Source organism: Microcaecilia unicolor, chromosome 1 (assembly GCF_901765095.1).
Source record: "Microcaecilia unicolor chromosome 1, aMicUni1.1, whole genome shotgun sequence".
NCBI classification, from domain to species: Eukaryota; Metazoa; Chordata; class Amphibia; order Gymnophiona; family Siphonopidae; genus Microcaecilia; species Microcaecilia unicolor.
Window position 1 is genome coordinate 468,792,343 of NC_044031.1, and position 16,811 is coordinate 468,809,153.

A 16,811-nucleotide genomic window follows, 5' to 3' on the forward strand; every position below is an offset into this window, starting at 1 on the left:
TATGGCAGGTTAAACAAATAATACTGAAGAAATGCACATCACCAAAATGTTGCAGGAATGGATGCATGAATTTATGATACTTCAGAAGTCAGATAGCACACCAGAATGAGAGAGAAATCTTCTTTATTTGCCAGCAAACAAAGTAGAACATCAGCATTAAGTCTCTTCTTCTCTTTCTCAGCTCTCTTTGTCTCTCTCTCAGCTCTCTGTGTCTTTCTCTCAGCTCTCTGTGTCTTTGTGGCTTCTGTCTCAGCTGCTTCTCTTCTTATGCTGTCTTCTCCTTCTTCTGTCTGTTCCTTCTGTCCTTCTCTCTCTTCTGAGCTCCTTCTGACGTAACCTGCTTCTTCTCCCACTTAAATACAGTTCTATCTAGCCTAGCCTAGCCCCCTTACTCTCCAATTGGTTAAGGAATAGATTGATTACCTTGCCTCAACCAATCAGTTCCATACAAATATCAGTTACATAGGTTCCAGACATCCTAAACTGACCTGTGACCTGGGGCCCCTTACACCAGACATTTGGTCTCCAGAACTCCTGCATGTTATTATGATTGATTTCTCATATTCCTAGTACTAACTGCTAACTAAACTCTGGCATTCATTAAAGGGGTCAAGGGCCAATCTTACTTAATGGCATACATATCAGGTTATTACTTTCAAGACCATTTCTACATTTTACCTATAATTAATCAAGGAGAAGAGAGCTGACTAGTCCTGACCTCTTTCACCTATCAGCTTATACATTGAACCAGCCAGAACTATGGCTAAGTCAAACCACATGTTGATCTCTTCACTGCAGCCCTACTCAGAACGTCAGACAGAGAGTTGAACAAACATTCCACACAGAATTATTAATTTACACAGAATACAGCATATTCTAAAGTAAGCATCCTTATAAGACATATTCTACATACTTATAATGGTCTATATATCTAAGCTATCTCCTTATAACAAAATCTACATATCAAGAACTTCTGAAATAGTATTTCAGCTTTAAACTACAGTATGCCTAACAGTATACAAATGTTGAGCTAGCATTCATTATTCACAAGGGTGAAAGAAATTCCTGTCTCTGACCTTTCTAACCTTTGGCTCAGCCAAGCCAGACATTGAAATAATATGAACCATCTGGCATACCTTCACTTTACTTGCAAAACTGAGAATTTAAAATAGTTAAACAGAATTAACCCTTCTTATATATATTATGCCCATGGCTGCCTCATTCCCCCCTTTGAGACTAAAATCAGCTTATGCAGAGATAAGTCTCACAACTCAAACTCTGGAGATTATGGTGGTCCTAACTAGGAATAGACTTATGAACCACCATTACCCTACTTGTTAAGGTCCGACGGCATACTGCCGAAGCACATGAGGCCAGGAAACAAAACAACAACCCTGCTAAAACTAAGACTATTAGGGAAATGAACAAGGGACGTATCCAGGAGGTCAATGACCACCACCAGGAGGTAAGGTCTAATCCTCCTCGGTAATCCTCCACATTAAGGCTGGCCAACTGTAGGACTTTATCCATGGCATGCCTAACTACATGCGTCCTATTTATGACAATAGTACAGCACTCTGAAGAATTTAGCACTGTGCAGAGGCCACCCTGGGCTGCAAAGAGATAGTCAAGACCCATACGGTTATACCGAGAAACTATACTTAATTCATTAATTTGATCCTGCAATGCATTGACTACCACGTTCAGCTCATGAACTAAAACATGGAGTAGGGATTGAAGTCTCCGGGTGGCCATACCTAGTTCAGTAATACCCGCTACCGGGCCCCCAATTGGAATCCAGGCCGTGGCAGAAAGGGCTACAAGTCTCTTTTTAGTCAGAGGATAAGTAGAATTAATATACTGGAGGGCTAATTCAATCGCCTCATCCTCTGTGGCAACGGAGGAGGGTAAGGACAAGGCCTCTCGCTTAGAGCGGTGCGGGGATGGTGGTTTGAGAAGAGGAATAACTTTAGGAAAATAATTCAAGGTTACCAATACACAAAAATCATATGTGGGGGGAAGAATCATGTGGAGGACATTATCACAGAGCCAGTAATGACCAAGGAGAGGGCGACGAAAGTTCCCAATAAATGTAGGCACAGGATGGAGATTAGGATGCCCATAATGCGAGCCCCTATCCCAGGGGGAACGAAGAAGAAATGGAGACTTTGTACACCATAGGTGCCAATCCCCAATTGTAACAGACCGCTCATATGATGCAACCCCTTCATACCCCGGGGACTTATGAAAGTAGAAAATAGGATGGGACACTATAGTCTTCTCAGTAGTATAGTTAGGAGCCAGATAATCACCTTGGTCATAATCTGCAGGTATGGTAGTAGGACACATAGGAGTACCTGGAGAAACTACCCACACAGGTTCCTCCTTCTCTGGGAGAACATTAGTATAGTTACAGGGAATGGGAAGAACAGTTGAGATGTCTCTTGTTAAACAAAACACTCCAGAAGCTGGATAGGGAGACGTAAAAACTGGCCTTAGAGAAGAATCAGAAGGGGAAGTACATAAGTACATAAGTACATAAGTAGTGCCATACTGGGAAAGACCAAAGGTCCATCTAGCCCAGCATCCTGTCACCGACAGTGGCCAATCCAGGTCAAGGGCACCTGGCACGCTCCCCAAACGTAAAAACATTCCAGACAAGTTATACCTAAAAATGAGGAATTTTTCCAGTCCATTTAATAGCGGTCTATGGACTTGTCCTTTAGGAATCTATCTAACCCCTTTTTAAACTCCGTCAAGCTAACCGCCCGTACCACGTTCTCCGGCAATGAATTCCAGAGTCTAATTACACGTTGGGTGAAGAAAAATTTTCTCCGATTCGTTTTAAATTTACCACACTGTAGCTTCAACTCATGCCCTCTAGTCCTAGTATTTTTGGATAGCGTGAACAGTCGCTTCACATCCACCCGATCCATTCCACTCATTATTTTATACACTTCTATCATATCTCCCCTCAGCCGTCTCTTCTCCAAGCTGAAAAGTAGCATTATAAAAGGACCACCAAGTATAATCCTGGCTCCAAGGACCTGAACTCGAAAAGTAGGGAGGTATAAGAGCTGGGAGCTGCACAGGAACAGGAACAGCTGGGACATCTGTAGTATAAGGAGAAAATCGGGAACACACAATACAAGGGGAAGTAATCTTTGCCTGGCTAATTAGTTCCTGGACTGAGTGTAACCAAAGGTTGGAACGAGTTGGGGTTTTAGGAACAAGGAGGCAAGGAGTAGAAAACAACAAAAGCATCCAAACTACTAACATTTTCTTTCTTCCTAATCTAAAACAAATACAGCAAACTAATTAAGCAATAATATTTCAACAGTCTGTGCTAATCACAGATTACTCTCATATAATGTTCTCAGTCTTTGAGTTCTTATACCAGTTGGGATAGACCCTCAACTGACAAGGATCAAGCTCTCAAATTCCAAGAAAGCCAGATTCTGGACAGAAAGAGTCTCAGTGTGAAGCCGAAGTTCAGCAGCTCCTGCAGTATGCAGTTGACCCTTCTTTTCAGCTAGTAGATTCTTTGGTTCGGGTCAAGCGCAACTTCAATGGCTCCGCTGGATCTCTTTCTGCTCTCCACTGTTTAGGCTCCGTCTGATCCGTGCTGGGCTCAGTCTGGTCAGCAGACTTAATTCGAGACCAATGGACCCATGGAGTTATCCCTGCGACCTTCACAGCTGCAGGGGTAGAAAGCAAAACAGTAAAAGGTCCTTTCCATCGGGGCCCCAAAGGCTGGAGCCTCCAGTCTTTCACCCAAACTCTATCCCCTGGCAGGAAGGAATGTACCTGAGCCTGGAAGGGGACAGGGTTTATTTCTCTCACATAAGACTGAAGCTCAGAAATTATCTTGCCCAAGAGGGCTACCTGCTCCTGTACCTGGGCAGACCCTAAAATCCCTAAAATCCCTATGGGATTATTCAAAGAATATTTGAAGCGGGGGAGTCGGAGAAACTAAACAAATTCTCTGTAACCTTGGAGGATGTAATGGGTCAGTTCAGCAAGCTGAAGAGTAGTAAATCACCGGGACCTGATGGTATTCATCCCAGAGTATTAATAGAACTAAAAAATGAACTTGCGGAGCTACTGTTAGAAATATGCAATCTGTCCCTAAAATCGAGTGTAATACCGGAAGACTGGAGGGTAGCCAATGTTACTCCGATTTTTAAGAAAGGTTCCAGAGGAGATCCGGGAAATTATAGACCGGTGAGTCTGACGTCGGTGCCGGGCAAGATGGTGGAGGCTATTATTAAGAATAAAATTGCAGAGCATATACAAAAACATGGACTGATGAGACAAAGTCAGCACGGATTTAGTGAAGGGAAGTCTTGCCTCACCAATCTAATGCATTTTTTTGAGGGGGTAAGCAAACATGTGGACAATGGGGAGCCGGTTGATATTGTATATCTGGATTTTCAGAAGGCGTTTGACAAAGTGCCGCACGAAAGACTCCTGAAGAAATTGCAGAGTCATGGAATCGGAGGTAGGGTATTATTATGGATTAAGAACTGGTTGAAAGATAGGAAGCAGAGAGTAGGATTGCGTGGCCAGTATTCTCAGTGGAGGAGGGTAGTTAGTGGGGTCCCGCAGGGGTCTGTGCTGGGTCCGTTGCTTTTTAATGTATTTATAAATGACCTAGAGATGGGAATAACTAGTGAGGTAATTAAATTCGCCGATGACACAAAATTATTCAGGGTCGTCAAGTCGCAGGAGGAATGTGAACGATTACAGGAGGACCTTGCGAGACTGGGAGAATGGGCGTGCAAGTGGCAGATGAAGTTCAATGTTGACAAGTGCAAAGTGATGCATGTGGGTAAGAGGAACCCGAATTATAGCTACGTCTTGCAAGGTTCCGCGTTAGGAGTTACGGATCAAGAAAGGGATCTGGGTGTCGTCGTCGATGATACGCTGAAACCTTCTGCTCAGTGTGCTGCTGCGGCTAGGAAAGCGAATAGAATGTTGGGTGTTATTAAGAAGGGTATGGAGTCCAGGTGTGCGGATGTTATAATGCCGTTGTATCGCTCCATGGTGCGACCGCACCTGGAGTATTGTGTTCAGTACTGGTCTCCGTATCTCAAAAAAGATATAGTAGAATTGGAAAAGGTACAGCGAAGGGCGACGAAAATGATAGTGGGGATGGGACGACTTTCCTATGAAGAGAGGCTGAGAAGGCTAGGGCTTTTCAGCTTGGAGAAGAGACGGCTGAGGGGAGATATGATAGAAGTGTATAAAATAATGAGTGGAATGGATCGGGTGGATGTGAAGCGACTGTTCACGCTATCCAAAAATACTAGGACTAGAGGGCATGAGTTGAAGCTACAGTGTGGTAAATTTAAAACGAATCGGAGAAAATTTTTCTTCACCCAACGTGTAATTAGACTCTGGAATTCATTGCCGGAGAACGTGGTACGGGCGGTTAGCTTGACGGAGTTTAAAAAGGGGTTAGATAGATTCCTAAAGGACAAGTCCATAGACCGCTATTAAATGGACTGGAAAAATTCCTCATTTTTAGGTATAACTTGTCTGGAATGTTTTTACGTTTGGGGAGCGTGCCAGGTGCCCTTGACCTGGATTGGCCACTGTCGGTGACAGGATGCTGGGCTAGATGGACCTTTGGTCTTTCCCAGTATGGCACTACTTATGTACTTATGTACTTATGTCTCCCTTAATTCCCTGCAAAATGGCTGGGGGCTTCCCATACACAATTTCAAAGGGAGAGAGGGCTGTTCCTTTAGTTGGAGTGCATCGGAGGCGGAAGAGGGCTAGTGGCAGTGCCTGTGGCCATTTCAGTTGGGTTTCCTGACAAATCTTTGCTAGGCTATTTTTCAAGGTTCTGTTTGCCCGCTCAACCTGCCCTGAACTCTGGGGACGATAAGCACAATGCAATTTCCAGGTAATGCGCAATGCGCGGGACAGGGCCTGAAGTGTAGCTTCAACAAAGGCGGGACCATTATCTGAACCTATAGCAAGGGGCAGTCCATACCTGGGGATGACATCCCTAAGGAGGGCTCGAGCTACTTCTGTGGCTTTCTCAGTAACTGTAGGATATGCTTCCACCCACCCAGAAAAGGTACAGACCATGACCAAGAGGTATCGGAGCCTACCGCTCCTGGGCATTTCTGTGAAGTCTATAACTAGAGACTCAAAGGGTGTTAGTCCTCTAGACTGAACTCCTGGTGGAATACGGGGTCCCTGACGAGCATTATTCTGGGCACAAAGAGTACATCGGGCAGAGGCAGTGGCAACCAGACTATCCAATCCTTCCAGCACCACTACTCGACTGAGTAGGCGGGCTAGTGCTGTTTTCCCTAAGTGTGATAGGTCATGAGCTTGAGACACTACAGGCCAAGCTAGGTGGCGTGGCACCAGAACTCTGGTATCAGGGAGATGTAACCAGCCATCAGGTCTCCTTACCGCACCTTCCTCTTGAGCCCATTTCTCTTCCATTTGGGTATACATAGGCGTCCATTCTTGCAGTCGAATTTGGAACAGGGGAGTCACAGTACTTGCTGGGGGTCCTCGAGCAGCTTCCTTGGCCACCCGATCAGCATGGCGGTTCCCTCGGGCCACTGGAGTATCTACCCTTTGGTGTCCCCTGCAGTGAATGACAGCTACCTTCTTAGGGGCCCAAACAGCCTCTAGCAGCTGAAGTATTTCAGGTCCATACTTAACAGGTTGGCCTGCAGCATTTATGAGTCCCTTTTCCTTATACAAAGCTCCATGAGCATGTAGAGTTGTGAAGGCATACTTGGAATCAGTATAAATGTTGGTTACCAGTCCTGCTGCTAGCTCCAGAGCTCGTATGAGGGCCACAAGTTCTGCTTTCTGGGCTGAAGTTCCTTGGGGCAGGGCTCTTGCTTCTATCACCTTGTCTTCTGTCACCACAGCATAGCCTGCCAATCGCTTGGAGTTCTCCACATAACTGCTTCCATCTGTGAAATAAATTACATCTGGGTCCCTCCACGGAACATCTTTAAGATCTGGTCGACTGGAATACACTTCATCCATGGTTTGGATACAGTCATGATCCGGTGGTCCCTCAGATGCTGGCAAAAGAGTGGCGGGATTGAATGTAGCTACTGTTTCCAGGTGTATCCGTGGATTCTCACACAAGCTAGCTTGATACTTAACCATGCGGTTATTTGTAAACCAGTGGTTGCCCTTATACTCCATGAGGGTAAGAACTGCGTGGGGGACTTTAACAACCAGTTCTTGCCCCAAGGTCAGCTTATCAGCTTCCTGGACCAGTAAGGCTGTTGCTGCAATGGCCCTCATGCAGGCTGGCCATCCTTTAGCCACTCCATCCAGCTGTTTAGACAGGTATGCCTCTGCCAGGATCCCATCATCTGGGTCAGCACACCCAGAGCAACCCCCTGTCGCTCATGGACATACAGTGAGAAAGGTTTCTCCACATCAGGAAGGCCTAACGCAGGGGCTTGGAGTAGGGCTTTCTTTATGGCAATGAAGGATTGTTGAGCTGTAGGTCCCCATTCAAATGGTTCCTTTTCACCCCCCTTTGTGGCTTGGTAAAGGGGTTTCGCCATCAGTGCAAAATTTGGAATCCAAATTCTACAGAATCCAGCTGCTCCCAGAAATTCCCTAACTTCCCTTCTGGACTTGGGTTGGGGAATTGCAGCAACTGCTTGCTTCCTACTGACATCCAGTCTCCGACTTCCCTGGGAAATACAAAAACCCAGATACTTCACTTCTGACTGACAAAGTTGGGCCTTTGAGCGTGAGACCTTATAGCCTGCATCCAAGAGTAGCTCCAGCAATTCTCTGGTAGCCTCAAAACACTCTTCCTGAGTCACTGCTGCAATGAGGAGGTCATCTACATACTGGAGTAAAACTCGCCTGGAAGGCTCAGATTTAAAAGTCTTAAGGTCTTGTCCTAGGGCTGTCCCAAAAATAGTGGGGGAGTTCTTGAACCCCTGTGGCAGGCGGGTCCATGTATACTGAAGCTTCCTTCCTGTTACTGGGTTTTCCCATTGAAAGGCAAAAAGCAGTTGACTGGCGGGGGCCACCCGAATACAAAAGAAGGCATCTTTTAGATCTAGTGTCGTGAAATGGGTAGCTCCAGAAGGTATCAATCCTAACAGGACATATGGGTTAGGCACTACAGGGTGTAATGAGATAGTGGATTTGTTGACCACTCGTAAATCTTGGACTGGCCGGTAGTCCTCAGTCCCTGGCTTCTGAACTGGCAATAGTGGCGTATTCCATGGAGACTGACAAGGACGAATAATTCCATGGGATAACAGACGATTCAGGTGTGCTTGGATCCCTTCCAGAGCCTTTCTGGGAATTGGGTATTGGCGAAGATGGATTGGCCGGGCATTTGGAAGTAAGTCTACATGGACAGGAGGAATATTTCGGGCCAACCCTGGGGGATTATCTTCTGCCCATACCCCACTGACCTGAAAGCTATCTGCCAGGGGTAGGTCAACTTGGCCCTGCGACTGATGCAGCCGCCATTCTTCTTCAAGGGGGCAGCAGAAACTCAATATACCCTTTGGGCTAGATGTCGGGGGCCGAAAGGAGACTGAAGTCTGGCCATCAGAGTCAAAGGAAATTTGGGCCCTAAGCTTGGACAGCAGGTCTCGACCTAACAAAGGGATTGGACAGTCTGGCATATACAGGAATTCATGAGTGACTGTGTGTGAGCCTAATTGGCATCTACGGGTTGTCAGGAAGGGCCTCCGGTTCTGCACCCCCGTGGCTCCCACCACTCGGACAGTTTTTCCAGACACAGGCGCTAATCGCTCCGTCACAACAGAATGTTCAGCTCCTGTATCAATCATGAATGGAATTGAGCGGCTCCCTATAGTTAACTTGACCATAGGTTCCTGGGAGCCCAGTTTGTAGGAACCCGGTCTGTCCTATTCGTCCCATTCTGCCATCTCGGCTATCCCGATGATGTCAGATTCAGGAGGCTCATATCTTCCCTCTCGAACTCGGCCTCGGCTTCCTCGATCTCCTGGTCCCCTTCTCAGTCCCTGGCGCCTCTGGGGCATTCATCTTTCCAGTGCCCTCTTTCCTTACAGTAGGCACACTGATCCCTCTCCAATCTTGGTCTGGGATTCTCCCCCCTTGGCCGGGATTGATTGAAGGAATCTCGGGGCCTGGCTGGTGGTCCGGGGTCCCACTTTGGCTTCCCATTAGCTAGAGGTCGACCTCGATTAAGGGTGGAATTAGTAATGGCTGCCGCTAAAAGGTCGGCCTTCTTCTGCATCTTCCGGTCAGCCTCTCGACGCACCTCCTGATCTCTATTAATGAAAACCTTGGTTGCGATCTCAATTAGCTGGGTGGTATTCATCCCTGCGAATCCCTCCTGACGCTGCAACTTCTTCCGGATATCTGGCATACTCTGGGCCACCAATGCACTATTCACCATTCTCTGGTTTTCTAGGGCTTCAGGATCAAATGGGGTGTATGTTCTGTAGGCTTCAATTAGTCGCTCTAGAAAGGCCCCAGGGGATTCAGCTGCCCCTTGGAGAATTTCAGAGACCTTTGCCAGATTAATGGGCCTCTTTATGCCTTTCCTCATACCTTCCAGCAAGTCCCGGCAATAGCCAGACAACAGTTCATAGTGCTGCCCATTATTTGGATCCCAAACTGGAGCTGCGCGAGGAAACCGAGCTCTAACCCATTCCTCTAGGTTCTGTGTCCCCTCGGGGGCACGCGCTCGCGTTATGGCCTCAGCATTTTGCAAAATCTTCCGCCTCTCCTCAGTTGTGAAGAGGGTCAGGAGAAGTTGTTGACAATCAGTCCAGGTTGGGTTATGGGTGGCCATAATGCTAGCCACTAGGTCCACCACTGCCTGAGGCTTTTCAGTATAAGAGGGGTAATGCGTCTTCCAATTCAGGAGATCGGTGGTTGTGAAGGGTACATACTGATAGGCCTGTGCCTGTATAACCTGACCCTGATTATTAGGATCCGGTCGAGTGGTAGTTACCTGACGGAGTGGCAGAACTCTCGAGGAGGTGGGAATGGAATCTGAGGTAGAGCTAGGAGCTACCCTCCTATCATGCTCAAAGGTGATTGCAGCAGGTCTAACCCATTCAGGGGAGGTAGGTTGAAACCCTGAGGGATGGGGAGGGGTACTCATAGACTGAGAGGTAGTCACAGGTGAGTCAGTCCATTGAAAGGGATGCCGGGCCCCTGATGAGTGGGGAGGGGTATTAGAAGGAGAGGCTGGGCTGTCAGGAGTTGAGGAGTCAGGGAGTGGAGCCCAAAGCGGGTCTTCGGAGGTTAACAGGGAAGGATGTGGCAGAGGAGGGTAGAGACTGGCTGAAAAGTCCAACCTAGGATGTGGTGGGGTTCGCACAGTGGGGGAGGAACTATCCGGAGAAGCCTGTACTGGAGAAGCTTGGGCTGGGCGGCGTGGATCTCTAGGGGCGGCACGGAACCCCAACAATGGGCCATAAGGTGGTGGCTCAAGGTCTGAGGGGTCATCAGAGAGTATGGGTTTCTCAGGCAGGGTAGGGGCGGAAGCCACCGATTGGGTGGTAGGCTTCCTAGGGCTCTTTCCCTCTTCCAATTTATATTTTCTAATCTTTCTTTGAACACGGCCTAACATGAATTTTACTGGGGATCCCATATAAGTTTTCAACCAAGAGGGAGGGTCAGTCACAAGGCTATCCCAGGAATCTATATAGGGGAGTTGTTCAGAATATTCTGGTTCTCCTACAACTATGCTGTAAACCTTCCGGATTACTTCAATATCTAAGCTGCCACTAGGGGGCCACCCCACTCCCATAGATGGCCACTCAACTTCACACAAGGTTCTTAGAGTACTTGAGCTTAAAGTCTGTCCATAGTCATTAATTAAAAATCCTTTTTTAAAATTCTTAAGCATACAATCTAGGGGGGTAGCAATTTGTCTAGATGATGTCCCACCCATAATGCTTACAGTTACAACACACAAAGGGGGAGGGAATTTTTTTGGATTTACGGTAAGGGGTCCCCACTCTTTTAACATTCACGCATCACACATTCTGCACAAAAAATCCCACCCAACAATTTCAGATTTCTCAGATACAGATAAGCTCAAGCGGTTTCGCTTCTAATCTCCACTAGACTAGAAGGTACTAGGGCCTTCGCTGAGAGTTGATCAGGCTCTCCTTCCCCCAATTTTTGAGGGGCTGGTTTACAATTTTCTAGCTAGAATTACAATACAGAATACAGAATACATACCCGGCGAATGTTCTCCAGTCAGTTGGGTGCTGGGATTAATGCAGGATTCAGGATCCCACCGCTGCCACCAAGAATTGTTGCAGGAATGGATGCATGAATTTATGATACTTCAGAAGTCAGATAGCACACCAGAATGAGAGAGAAATCTTCTTTATTTGCCAGCAAACAAAGTAGAACATCAGCATTAAGTCTCTTCTTCTCTTTCTCAGCTCTCTTTGTCTCTCTCTCAGCTCTCTGTGTCTTTCTCTCAGCTCTCTGTGTCTTTGTGGCTTCTGTCTCAGCTGCTTCTCTTCTTATGCTGTCTTCTCCTTCTTCTGTCTGTTCCTTCTGTCCTTCTCTCTCTTCTGAGCTCCTTCTGACGTAACCTGCTTCTTCTCCCACTTAAATACAGTTCTATCTAGCCTAGCCTAGCCCCCTTACTCTCCAATTGGTTAAGGAATAGATTGATTACCTTGCCTCAACCAATCAGTTCCATACAAATATCAGTTACATAGGTTCCAGACATCCTAAACTGACCTGTGACCTGGGGCCCCTTACACCAGACATTTGGTCTCCAGAACTCCTGCATGTTATTATGATTGATTTCTCATATTCCTAGTACTAACTGCTAACTAAACTCTGGCATTCATTAAAGGGGTCAAGGGCCAATCTTACTTAATGGCATACATATCAGGTTATTACTTTCAAGACCATTTCTACATTTTACCTATAATTAATCAAGGAGAAGAGAGCTGACTAGTCCTGACCTCTTTCACCTATCAGCTTATACATTGAACCAGCCAGAACTATGGCTAAGTCAAACCACATGTTGATCTCTTCACTGCAGCCCTACTCAGAACGTCAGACAGAGAGTTGAACAAACATTCCACACAGAATTATTAATTTACACAGAATACAGCATATTCTAAAGTAAGCATCCTTATAAGACATATTCTACATACTTATAATGGTCTATATATCTAAGCTATCTCCTTATAACAAAATCTACATATCAAGAACTTCTGAAATAGTATTTCAGCTTTAAACTACAGTATGCCTAACAGTATACAAATGTTGAGCTAGCATTCATTATTCACAAGGGTGAAAGAAATTCCTGTCTCTGACCTTTCTAACCTTTGGCTCAGCCAAGCCAGACATTGAAATAATATGAACCATCTGGCATACCTTCACTTTACTTGCAAAACTGAGAATTTAAAATAGTTAAACAGAATTAACCCTTCTTATATATATTATGCCCATGGCTGCCTCAAAAAGACAGCAAGAGAGAAATCATTAGGAAACTCACAGAGCAGAAGGCAGTTGTAACTGCCCAGTGAAACAGAACTTGATAGCCAGCTGTAGGGACAAAACAATTCTGCTGAAGAATTAGTGACACCACAGAAAAGGAATATGTGGTGGAAAAAATGGTAAGACGGTTGATGAAGCAGCCTTGCCACCAGAGAATAACCTTACATGCTGGAAAGAAAATGGTGAACTGGACTGTAACCTGTGGCAGGAAGGAGAAAACAGAGAATGGTGTCACAGCTGTGTTGGGAGAAACGGTCTCTCCCATGTGAGTGAAAGGGAAATTGCTTCTATCACATGTACAAAAGAGAGAGCTTTCTGAATAATACTACACCATGTGTCCCTCCTTTTTTTTTTAACAAGAATAGTGAATGCATCTGCTCCTGTGAAAACAGAGGAAGAGCACCAAGCACACTGGCTAATGTATTATTTTATTTATGCAAGAGAATAGCATCCTAGCTGTTTAGCCTAATAATGGTATAGTTGCAGTTTGAAGAGTGAAGCTCCATAAGCAGCATATCGGAGGAACAGTGAGGGAGTAAGGCAGGGGACTCAGCACCACTGAGTATTGCCCTCAGGTTAAGAAAAGGTTTCTGTAAGGCGCTCCCCATACTCAACTGGATCCTAGTTACCAGACTGATCTAGGAATGAGCCTTAGATAAGTCTAGAGGTTTCTCAACTTCAAAAGCACCTCCCAGGGTAGAGGGAGAAATAGGACAAGGGTTTGTAACTTCCAAGTATTTCCAAAACGCTGATGCCTTGAAATCTCAGAAGTTGTTTTTTTGTAGATCAATAAGGCTAAAATATAGTAGCTCTGGAGCTATTATTACAAGTAGCCATGGAACTGGACAGAGTACTATCACCATCTGCTGGAGACAGAGAAATACTGAATGTTGTAGGGCTGCACAATACCTTTAAGAGGTGAATCACGAAGAACTACTTTTTTTCTTTGCATCCATCCACTGGTTGATGGAACTAACCCACAAGTTCTGGACTGATCTGTGCTGTGGGACACTAAGGAAATATCTATAACCATTGTACATCAACCTGATTTTTCTTTATAAATTAAGAGGGTCATTTATGAACATATGCACTGACATTGTTATTGTGTGTAATGTACTGCAGGACTCGTGTGTGTGCCCAGCAGTTTCCCCCTGGTGTTTAGCTTCCACTAGGCTATGGTTCCATGAGCTGCCATTGGTATCTACCTGTGGCCTTTCCTTATTTTTAAGCCCCTTCTCTGTGGCCCATCCACTGTAGCAACAGTCCTCAGCCAGGGTCCACAGACCACAGTTCTTTCCAGAACCCACTACCACACACACCTGGAATCTGGTAGCACACAATAGTTTTTAATAGTTATTCCAACTTTATTTTTTAAATGTATTGGGATGGTTTCTTCCTGGGTTCAGCTTCTTTCAGATGTACAGGGATTGCTGAAGCATTTTGAACATATAAAGAAGTTGACATATATTCTCTCTCCCAACAGGAAAATGTGGAAGGCTCAAAATGCAATCTTTGTCGCCAGGGTTCTTTCCATCTGGACCCTTCTAATCCTAAAGGTTGTACTGCCTGCTTTTGTTTTGGAGCAACCAATCAATGTCAGAGTACGAAAAGGCACAGGATGAAGGTATATTTAATGATAAAATAGCAAGTGGTATGTTCTTTTGTCTGCAAATTACTTTTGGTCATGCATGTTTATTTATTTATTATTTGGATTTAGCTCACACCTTTTCAGTAATAGCTCAAGATGGGTTAAATTCAGGTACACTATGTATTTCCCCTGTTCCAGGAGGCCTCACAGCAGTGGCGTAGCCATAGGTGGGCCTGGGTGGGCTGGGGCCCACCCACTTTGGACTCAGGCCCACCCAGAATTGTGGCATTCTTGTTGCAGCTGGTGGGGATCCCCAAACTATGCAAGCTGAAGATTTCTTCTCCTTGGGCAGCTAGCGCTTTTCCAAATGTCAGCCAGTAGCACTTTCCTTGAACTGACGCTGAGGCCATCCCTTCTGCACATGCTCAGTTTTTGCACATGCAAAAGCACTGAGCATGCATGGCCTGCTGGCAACAGCATCAGTTTGAGGCAAGTGCCGCTGGCTGCCATTTGGAAGAGTGTTGGCTGCTCAAGGAGGAGGAGGAAATCTTCAGCTGGCAGGGTTTGGGGATCCCCGCCAGCTCAAGTATTTAATATTTGGGGTTTGTGGGCAGGGAGGGGTGGAGAGAGGAGCAAACTGGAGGGGAACTGGGAGGGGAAAAATCCATGCCCGCCCACCCACCTTGTGCTCAGGCCCACTCAAAATTGGCCATCTGGCTATGCCCCTGCCTCACAGTCTAATTTTGTACCTGAGGTAATGGAGGGATAAGTTAATTTTCCAAGATCACAAAGAGCAGCAGTGGGATGTGAACCAAATTTTCCTTGTAGTCAGTCCAGTGCTCTCATTAGGCCTAAATGTTGCATTCAGAATGTTAAAAAATCTGCATTTTGGGAATGTACTTCATACTGAAATAAGCACAGTAGAGTACCAGTACCACTTGGAGTTCGCATTAAGCATGATGATGGATTACAATCCTATTTTTCTGAGAAGCTGGCCTGAGTGCTAAGGGAGTAACTGGCTCACTCAGAAGTTCTCACCTCCACAGACATTGTTCAGTTGAGCAAGTCTCACCCTGTGGGTGACTGAAGGCTGGCAACATGCATAGTACTGTTGTGCTTGAGTTCCAGTGCAGCCGCATTATTTAATAGGTTGGCTGTGACAAGTTACCTCTTGCATAGGGCACAGACTGAAACGGCAGACTGTACATCAATGGAAAAGAAAAGTCATAAAATTTTGCACAGATAGCAGAACATAAGAACATAATTGTTGCCATATTGGAACAGACCAAAGATCTATCAGGCCCAGTATCCTGTTTCCAACAGTGGCCAATCCAGGTCACAAGTACCTGGCAAGATTCCAGAACAGTAAAACTGCTGCTTATCCTAGAAATAAGTAGTGGATTTTCCCAAGTCCATCTTAATAATGGCTTATGGACTTTTATTTTAGGAAATCATCTAAACTTTTTTAAAACCCTGCTAAGCTAACTGCTTTTACCACATTCTCTGGTAACAAATTCCAGTGAAAGAGGTTTCCTTTGCACTGATGCAATGTCTGAGGGGAGAAAAAAAAAGCTGCCACCCTCTCAGAAACAGCCTGCCTGTCTGAAGCAAGAAGACTGTGCAACACTGGTTCCTAAAACCCACTTTTTTTTACTAATAAATAATTTGGGGGGCCTTTTATTAAGATGTGTGGGCTTAGTGAGCCAAAAAGGCTGCCCACTGGACGCACTAAAGCATCTTGCAGTAATTTTCCCTTTTGCGTATGCTAACTGAGCAGTGTTTTTAAAAAATTTATTTATGGAAGGGGTGTGTCAGGGGCAGAGAATAGGTGTAGAAGCACTATTCAGGCAGTACGCTCCCATTAGCACATGCTAACTGAATAATATAGGGCTAATGCAGAAGCCCTTAGCGTCTCCTACTTAGGAGGTGATAAGTTCTGCCACGTTAATTATTTGACAACATTAGTGCACAAACTTAAAATAAAAAAAATTGAAAATGCCTTATTTTATGGATGCACTGGAAATGGCTTAGTGCGTGGGAATATCCTGCATTAGGACGTACTAAGCCCATTTTGTAGCACATCTTAGTAAAAAGGCCCCTTGATTAGGCATGACCTTAAAATCTAGTCCTTGTGCTATTTTTCAGTCTACTATTTTATTTATTTAGATGTTGCTCACACCTTTTTCAGTAGTAGCTCAAGGTGAGTTACAGTCAGGTACACTGGATATGTCTCTGTCCCAGGAGGGCTCATAATCTAAGCTTGTACCTGAGGCAATGGAGGGTTAAGTGACTTGCCCAAGATCACAAGGTGCAGCAGTTGGATTTGAACTGGCCACCTCTGGATGTCAAGACGGGTGCTCTAACCACTAGGCCACTCCTCTAAATCAAAAGCACAGTCCTATCTTTATGCACTTTCACTTAGGCGGTTAAATACTGAATATTGCATTTAACCGGATAATTGATAGCCAGCCACATGTACTCGGATATTCAAAGCCAATGGTCTGACATGGCCAAGCATTCAGTAGCCAGTCATACTCCCGGCAGCAGCCAAAAAACACTGACTGCTGCCGGTTGAATATTTACCTCTCATCTTAATTTACAAGCTTCATTTGCCTAGATATATGAGCCTAAGTTGTGAGCTTATTTCTGAAAATCAGTGCTAAGCTCTTAAGTTATTTCCCCCTGTCCTAAATCTGCTCATATTACCCTCCAGTTTTTATGC

At 45.4% G+C, this 16,811-nt stretch overlaps 1 protein-coding gene across 1 annotated transcript in view; it reads left to right on the forward strand.

Moving 5' to 3' along the window:
* LAMA3 (laminin subunit alpha 3) overlaps positions 1–16,811 on the forward strand; it is a 407,718-nt gene that overhangs the window by 258,792 nt on the left and 132,115 nt on the right. Inside the window, 1 exon segment of the mRNA XM_030188133.1 lies at positions 13,985–14,125. Coding sequence (XP_030043993.1) covers positions 13,985–14,125 — 141 coding nt within the window.